We start from the raw sequence: 8,265 nt of genomic DNA on the forward strand, positions 1-8,265 counted from the left end.
ACAGTTTTTTTTTTTTTTTTTTTTTTTTTTTTTTTTGGGGGGGGTGGTGGGTGCTGGGGGGCGGGGGGTGGTGTTTTGTAAGAGATCCTTCTTTCCGCCTTGCTCTCCCCCCCCCAGCTGTCCGTATGGGACGCACCGTGCGGAGGAGATAAAGGAGCTGGAAGCACCAGGACACTGTCAGTCTATCCAACACACTCCCTGGCCTTGTGTGTGTGTGTGTGTGTGTGTGTGTGTGTGTGTGTGTGTGTGTGTGTGTGTGTGTGTGTGTGTGTGTGTGTGTGTGTGCGTGTGCGTGTGCGTGTGCGTGCGTGGCGTGCACTGTATTAAGGAGCGAACTGCCGCGTTTAGGGGGACGCGTGAGCGCAAAGGGCCCCAAAAACACACAGAAACCACCCAAACCGTGTTTTTTTTTTTTTTTTTTATTGCCTGGGTTGCATGCGGGCGGCTGCCCCCTATATTATATATGTTTTTCGATATTGAAAAAATATCGAAGTATATATGATAATCGTCCACATTAGTGCAGCCTATTCTTGGGAGACAGTATTTGATTATATATTATATATTATATATATTATATTATTTTAATTTATTTATTTGCACTTTTATTCTGAGGAGGAAACATATTTACCCGCACCAAAGAAAGAAATCCGTTATCGACAGCCTATTTCAATCTAATCGACAATTTTACAAAATAGACTCCTTGTCTCTGATTTAATAATTCCCTTCAACGCCGTTTTTGTGGGTTTTTTTTTTTTTTTTTTTTTGCAGCTGATAAATGAGTTACTTCCCTGTGAGATAAATAACAACCAAACCCATATGTGTTAAAGACCGGTCTGCCCAATATCCTGAATAAATATATCGAGAATAAATCGATCAATCTGGATATTTTTGTCGCAAAAGCAAAAATAAAAAATAAAAAAGGGAGGAAATTGCCCACTTATTTGGGCCTGTGAGGTCACACCATTCGTCACAATATAAATATAGGGGCTTTTCTGTGAAGGACAAATCAAAACCAGTAGCCCCCCCCCCCCCCCCCCGGAGACACAGTTCTGTAAATAATTAGCAAATCTTGGTCAATTTGGCTGTTTGTTCACTGGTGATATGGTCGAATCTCACATCTGTTGAGAGCAAACAAAATGCATAGATTTTCATATTGACCCAAGATGTTGGACCGAGCGCCGCGTGAACCATTTGGGACCAATCTGCCCTTGTTCTGATTTATTTTTAAAATAAACACTTCATAAAAAAAAAAAAAAAGGCCAATCCCAATCCTAGCGCACTATGCTGCCAATTCCACTGTTTATGTCGCTTAAACAACCGCACGACAATTTATTGCTTTAAATTAATTGTAATAAATCCGCATTTCACAGCAGGGCTTAATCGATTTTAATGTTGTTGTTGTTTTGACCACACTCCACGAATGTCTAAACAATATATTTTTTTTTTAACGTAGACAATTAAGAAATAACCACGGATTATGGCGCCATTGCAGGTGGATAGAAACACTTTTTAAACGTCGTCCGGGGAGTGTTTGTAGGGGAATTGGAATTGCATTGGAGTGAAAAGCTGCTTTATCCGAACAAGCCCCCTTCTCCTAAGTGAGTGCATTTTAGTCCCATTTGACAAGTGACTTCAGCCTCTTTATTAGCGAGCTGTCCGAATTCAGGGAAAATCTGAAGGATTAAATTTGGGCCCGAAAGAAAAGATTCAAGTGCGGAGAGATTTAATCCCATCTGTCCTGGTTGCAGCCATTATCACTTTTTATTATTATTATTATTATTATTGTTGTTATTATTGTAACGAAATCTCTGAAAACTATATGGAATCCAACGGGACACGTCAAACAAAGCGGCTTTCTGAAACACATCATTTTTTATTAAAATCCTTATAAAAAAATGGGATGTTTGCCAATTTTACCGACCGACACCGCAACCACTGCCCCTGCCTTACGTTGGAAATATGTATATCTCCAATCGAAACGCTCCCCAAACTATCATGTTTGCAAACACAAAATTATTTACAGAACAAAAACATAAATTCAAATCCAAAAAAAAAAAAAAAAAAAAAGTCTAAAAGTTTGCCAATGTTTATTCATGGCCATAAATATTTTTTCGGTCCATAAAAGAGAAGCAAGAAATTAAAAATTTCTATAATTATTATTATAAAGTGGTTTGCACGTGCTGATAACACACGGAGGACAGGAGAGAGAGAGAGAGAGAGAGGGAGAGAGGGAGAGAGAGAGAGCGAGAGAGAGAGAGAGAGAGAGAGAAAAAAGAAAAAACATTTCTACAACACACAACATACTTTTACAAAAAGAAAAATATTTCACAAGAGCATTGACATTGTTTTAAAATCGAGGGAGAAGGCTGGACCCATGGGTTCTCATAACGAAAACATGTAAACACGGCGCGTAATGGGGTCAAGCTGAGGAAATAAAAGTCTCTTTTTTTTTTTTTTGTAGTTGTTTTTGTCTGTTTGGTTTTGTTTTTTTTTGTTGTTTTTTTTTTACACTCTGGTGGCTTCCCTATCGTGCGCTCTCTCTCTCTCTCTCTCTCTCTCTCTCTGTCAAAAAAAAGGCGGACCCCGCCAGTCTCTTAATTTGGGGTATTTTTTTTTTTTTTTTTTCCTGTGTTTTTTTTTGTTGTTTTTTTTGTTGTTTTTTTCCTCTCTGTTTCGCTCGTTTATTTTCACCAAGTCCACTGTTGCGTCTGCACCAAGTGATGCGCTGCGGGGAACTGGTGCGCGCTGGCGGCGCTGTACTGTGCGTTATAGTGCATGTGCTGCTGCAGCGACTGCGCGCTGTACGCGGAGAAGGGGATCCCGGCCTGAAACGTGGCCGCGAGGTCCTGAGCCTTAAGCGCGTGACACGGCTTCCCGTCCCTGACCAGCACGGGCACGGCCACGCGCCGCGGGGAGGGGAGGTGCGTCACTTCCATACCTTTCTCCGCGCGCGCCCGCTTCATCTTGTAGCGGTGGTTCTGGAACCAGATCTTCACCTGCGTGGGCGTCAGGCGGATCAGGCTGGCCAGGTGCTCGCGCTCCGGCGCCGACAGGTAGCGCTGCTGCCGGAAGCGGCGCTCCAGCTCGTAGGTCTGCGCCTTGGAGAAGAGGACGCGCCGCTTGCGCTTCTTGCCCGCGTCGCTGCCGCCGCTGCTCGACGTCTCCTTGTCGTTGTCCGGGGACTCGTCGGCGGAGGGCTCCGGCGACTTGGCCGAGTCCTGGGAGCCGGCGGACAGACCGTGCACTGCGCAGAGGAGAAACACTGTTCAAGACGCGGGTGGATTACACACTGGGTCGTGTTGTGGGGGAAAGAACAGCACACGCACGCGCGCGCGCACGCACACGTGCACGCACACACACTCAGTAACACGCTGGCAACACACGAACAACACGCGAACAACACACTAATAACACACTAACAACATACTGACGCACACTTACGACACACTTAATAACACGCACTAACACACACCGATCGCACACCATTAACACGCTAAAACAGACGCCGGTGAAGTCGGGTGCTTTTGCTGCATTACTGCGTAATAAAAGCCGGTGGGAGCGGAGTTTGGAGCCCGGGGGTACAACAAGTACCGCACCGCGCTCCCCGAGCCGCGGCGTCCGCGAGGAGCGCGACGCGCCCAAGCGTCTCAAACGTGTTTTGTCTCCGCGCGAGCCCGCGGAGCCAGGGGGCTTCGGCTCCAATTTCGCCCCCCTTCGGCTTCGCGGTCAACGCACGTTATTGAACCCGAAACCCAACGCGGGGACGGTCCACGGTGCCACCGTCCACGGTGCACGCGTTTTGCAGAGCTTTAACGCCCCCCCCCCCCCCCACCCCAACCACCCCCCCGAGACGCTCGGTTGCGAACCGTTATGCAGGCGCGCACCGCGGAGCACCGGGGCAGAAGATCCGTCTGCGGTTGCACTTTAGCTTTTTTTTTTTTTTTTTTTTTAAACAAATCAAACAAACAAAAAAAACAAAACCCAAAACAAAACAAACAAAAAAAAAACCAAACAATCAAACGCAGGAAAGGAACTCAGATGACGGACACGAGGGTTCGATGTAAAGACACTACTTACACGAATACTGAATACTGTCCGTGGTCGCCAGCCATCGCGTGTACGGATTGTCGCTACTGTCATAAAAAGGGTTCTTTAAAGGCAGGTTTTGGACGTTTTCCAGCGGGCTCTGCACCAAAACTCCAGCGGTTTTCGTGGTGGAGGTGGTCTCCGAGCCCTCCGTGTCGTCCTCCGCCCCGGTGATAGATCCTTCTTCATCGTTCGTGTCGGGCAGGTCCAAAATGTCCTTAACAGAAAAGCCCGTCTTTGTGTTGTTGGTCAACGACATATTCTAGGGATAAGGGGGGGAAGAGAGGAGGGGGGGGGGGGAGGGGGAGGAAAGAGATGCAAGAAAGTTGCTGCAACCAACCAGTCTGACAATCCGATGGGGGGGTTTAAAAAAAAAAAAAAAAAAAAAAACCCAAAAAAAGAAGAGGGGAAAAAAAAAAAAAAAGAGAAGAGGAGATAAAATCAGAGGAGCAGGAGAAAAGCGCGTTTTTCTTTTCTTTCCCCTCCTTCTCTGCGTCTTGTTGTTGTTGTTGCTGCTGCCGCCGCCGCTGCCGCTGCTGCCGCCGCCGCCGCCGCCGCTGCTGCGGGAAACAGGAGCTGGGACCCGGAGCCGGTGTCGGTGACCGTCGCCTAAGCCGAGTGGCGGTGGGTGTTTAAGTCCGGAAGGGATGGCCCAAAGTGGCAGGAAGGAGCTGCTACGCGCGTGTCGTGGACTCTGCTGCGGGGAAATAAGCCATTACCGGGCCGATCCGCGCATATAAGCTTTGGTGTGAGCACATGAACCTGCAGTGGAAAAGCATTAAAAACGCAAAAAGGTTGGCCACGTGTGGGCGGGTCTTGGGAGTCAAGTGGATGAAGACAGTGTTTGCAGATGTGAAATTGTGGGTTTTGGGGGGGTAGGATCCGAGCCTCTACCATTGGTGCTTCAGAGCATGATGAGTGGTATAACGTGTCAATTAATTACAAAGATGGGGAGGTCCTTTTTTTACACCCTATTTACATACAAAGAACCTCCAAGTAGCTCCGTACTCACACTACTACTTAAAAGCCCGTTTGGACAAATTGCTCCCGCACAAGCTACTTGTTTTTTGTTTTTTTTATTATATGTATTTAGATTTTTCGGGGGGCGGACAATAAGTTTGAAACCAAATGTCTTGTATGGGCGTTCTTTTTTTTTCTTTTTTTTTTTTGTAGTTGTTTTCTTTTTTTAAGAGGAGGTATTGTTCAAATATTCGAGGCTAATTTATGTAAACCTTTTGTGTCAATATTTTTGCCAGGGCTTAATGACAAGGGCGTGTATTGAAACTGAAGCGGTATCATGTTTGTCCTAAAACGCTGAACAAGCAGGCCCGCATCCCCATGACGCTGCGGCTGGTGGCAGCACAATAACACCAGTGGGCTGACATTAATACTAATATTATTTATCGATCGATATCGGCTGGCACGGTCGGAAGAATTCCGTTCAGCCTTTGTTTTTGATTAATTGTAATTATATTTTATGAAGCGAGCCTGTTTCTTATATTACGGCTGTTTTTCCTTTTTGGCCATTTTCATGTTACGTGCTGCTACTTTGCAAATAGGTATTGAAATAGTCATAATTAAAAAAAAAAAATAATAATAATAATAGATTAATAAACATATCAAATTAATTATTATAATAATAATAATACTATTTATTTACTTATATGTTTAATGTATGTTTACTCCCAACTTTTAGTTTATGGGGCCTATTAAATACTTACATAAATTCCAATGATGAATAGTCGTCGTTGTTTTACTTTTTTTAAATGTATTGCTAAAAATCCATTTTAATATTCTTTTCCTATGGCTGCAATTTGTTTTCAGGGATAGACAGCTCAGTTCAAAGTGCTTAATCTGAGGGTTTTCCACGCACAGCCGGCTCTTGTTGGTTTACTTTATTTCCTCGCTCCCTTCCAAACTTTCCCTCCCTGGTGCTCCCTCTGCCTCCTATCTGCTATGTGATGTGGGTGACAATGTTTCGGGCTTTTTTTCTTTCTCAGTCGGTCCCCTGCGCATCCTGGGTGGTCGGACCCAGGCAAACACAAATACAAACCGATTGCTAAGCTGCGGACAATGGGGGAAATGTAGACAAATGTCCGGCTCCTGTTGGAAGCCTTTGTCCCGGCGCAGTTTTTGCATTTATTTCAGGGGCGAAATAATGGATGATTGACGCTGCGGCACAATGCTTTCTAACTGTTTGGAATAAATCTGAGGTTGTTCCTAGTTGTCATGGCATTCAACCGCTTTCAATGGACTATCTCTTCATTCAATCCTGGATCCTTCCACAATATTAAGAAAAAGGTCCTTCATCCCAGCACGCACGCGCGCGCGCACACGCACACACACACACACACACACACACACACACGCGTGCGCACACACACTCACACACAAGCATAAAGCTCTGCCTCCTCCTAAATAAAGTCTCACTTAGCGTGTGTTTTCATATGTATTTTGAAATTCTTATAGTTTTTCATTCTCAACTCGGGCCACACGGTGAATGTGCATTTGATGTTCGATCATGATTATTATTATTATGGTTATTATGATCATAGTATTATCATTATATTAATATTAAATATAATATAACTACGATTCCTTGTTTTGAAATATAATATCACGATAATAATAATATTAACAATAATAACAATAAGAATGATAATAACAGCAATAATAATAATAATAATAATAATAATAATAATAATAATAATAATAATAATAATAACAACAACAAAAATTATGTTCTTACAGTAATAATTATATTCGAAATACTTTAAAACTCGAAATACTTCCTGCATCACCTGAGTATCATGGCCCAAACAGTCACCTGACCTGACCGATAGGCCCAATGTAAATATTACACCACGCAACGGTGCAATACTGGGAACAATAAAACTCCAAATCTCAGCCGGTGCCACTGAGCCGAGCGCACTGTAAACAAGGATGGAGGCTACTCACTGACCCGGTCCAACCAAGTGATGCCGCACGTTCAGACCCTCCGTGGATCCCCTCTGCGCTGCACAAGCCCACGGAGGACCTATCGCGTCCCATTGGTGAGCGATCCCGGCGACTCATTTGAATTAACCCGAAAAAAATTGACACTGCCACGGTCTGTTTGCCGCCAAACACCGTGGTTGTGCCGAGACGGAGGCTCAGCACCCCGTGTCATTCATTTCAGACACGCTCGTCATGGGTGGCACCGACACGGGATGACGGGAGAGACGGGGGGGAGAAGGAGGGAAGAACGCGCACACACGCACTCCCCACGCTGGGTGGCCGTGCATGGGCGCGCACCAGCCGCGCGGAGACAGTGGCCGCTCGTTGGGGATGTATTTGATCAAGTGAAGCGAGGGTTTCGCCAAGAAGAGGTAAATGTGCACAGGCTAAGTGGCCGTACTCCACTTGGAGAGCTATCTCTGCAGTGTTTACCTGTTTACTTTCACAGGTAGTTCAAACAGGACGCTGCCTTTTCACTCCCACGGTGCACGTACCCACTTCAGCACGTCACGAGGGTCATAAGTAAAGCGCTTTTTATGAAATATTTTTTTATGTTAAATACACTTATATTATTATTTTGTCTATATTCATATTTTATATTATTATTATTATTATTATTATTATTATTATTATTATTATTATTATTATTATTATGATTATATCTTGTCATAATAAAGTAGTCTAATATTCATTATAAACCGTCTTCTTGTTTCATTTTAAAAATGAAGTAAAAAAAAAAAATTCTTAAATTCCACCAAAAATACCTCACACAAAGTTTCATTGAGTGGAGTAACTCAGGTTGCACTTTACCAAAAAAGGGATGGATGGACACATTTGCTTTTCCCTTTTAGGAATGGCCTGGGCATTATCCGCCTTGCAGCGAGCGAGCACAGGCGTGGTTTAACGGCGTGCGCGTGTGTGTGTGTGTGTGTGCGTGTGTGTGTGTGCGTGTGTGTGCGTGCGTGTGTGCGTTTGCGGGTGCGTGCCTGTGGGTGTGTGTGTATGTGTATGTGCGGCGATAAAGGGAGAAGGGTTAGGCCTATACTTTGCAGCTCAAGGCTACAGACACATCACTGCAAAGACAATTCAGACTCTTGGAGGTTGAGGGTTTTGATTTTAGTTGAGTTTTTTTTTTTTTTAAACCACTTAATCACCCATGAACAGCATTTTCACCACGGATTT

At 44.5% G+C, this 8,265-nt stretch overlaps 1 protein-coding gene across 1 annotated transcript; it reads right to left on the reverse strand.

Moving 5' to 3' along the window:
* Positions 1–2,687: 2,687 nt before the first annotated feature.
* nkx2.2a (NK2 homeobox 2a) lies at positions 2,688–7,157 on the reverse strand (the record flags this gene model as incomplete). Its single annotated transcript, XM_080011895.1, has 3 exons — positions 7,049–7,157; positions 4,078–4,348; positions 2,688–3,244 (listed from the first exon to the last, which is right to left on the reverse strand). Exons 2-3 carry the CDS (start codon positions 4,343–4,345, stop codon positions 2,688–2,690), a joined length of 825 nt encoding a protein of 274 aa, XP_079868021.1. The 5' UTR covers positions 4,346–4,348; positions 7,049–7,157.
* Positions 7,158–8,265: the final 1,108 nt, after the last annotated feature.

This window comes from Zeus faber, assembly GCF_960531495.2.
Source record: "Zeus faber genome assembly, chromosome: 13".
Classification (NCBI taxonomy): domain Eukaryota; kingdom Metazoa; phylum Chordata; class Actinopteri; order Zeiformes; family Zeidae; genus Zeus; species Zeus faber.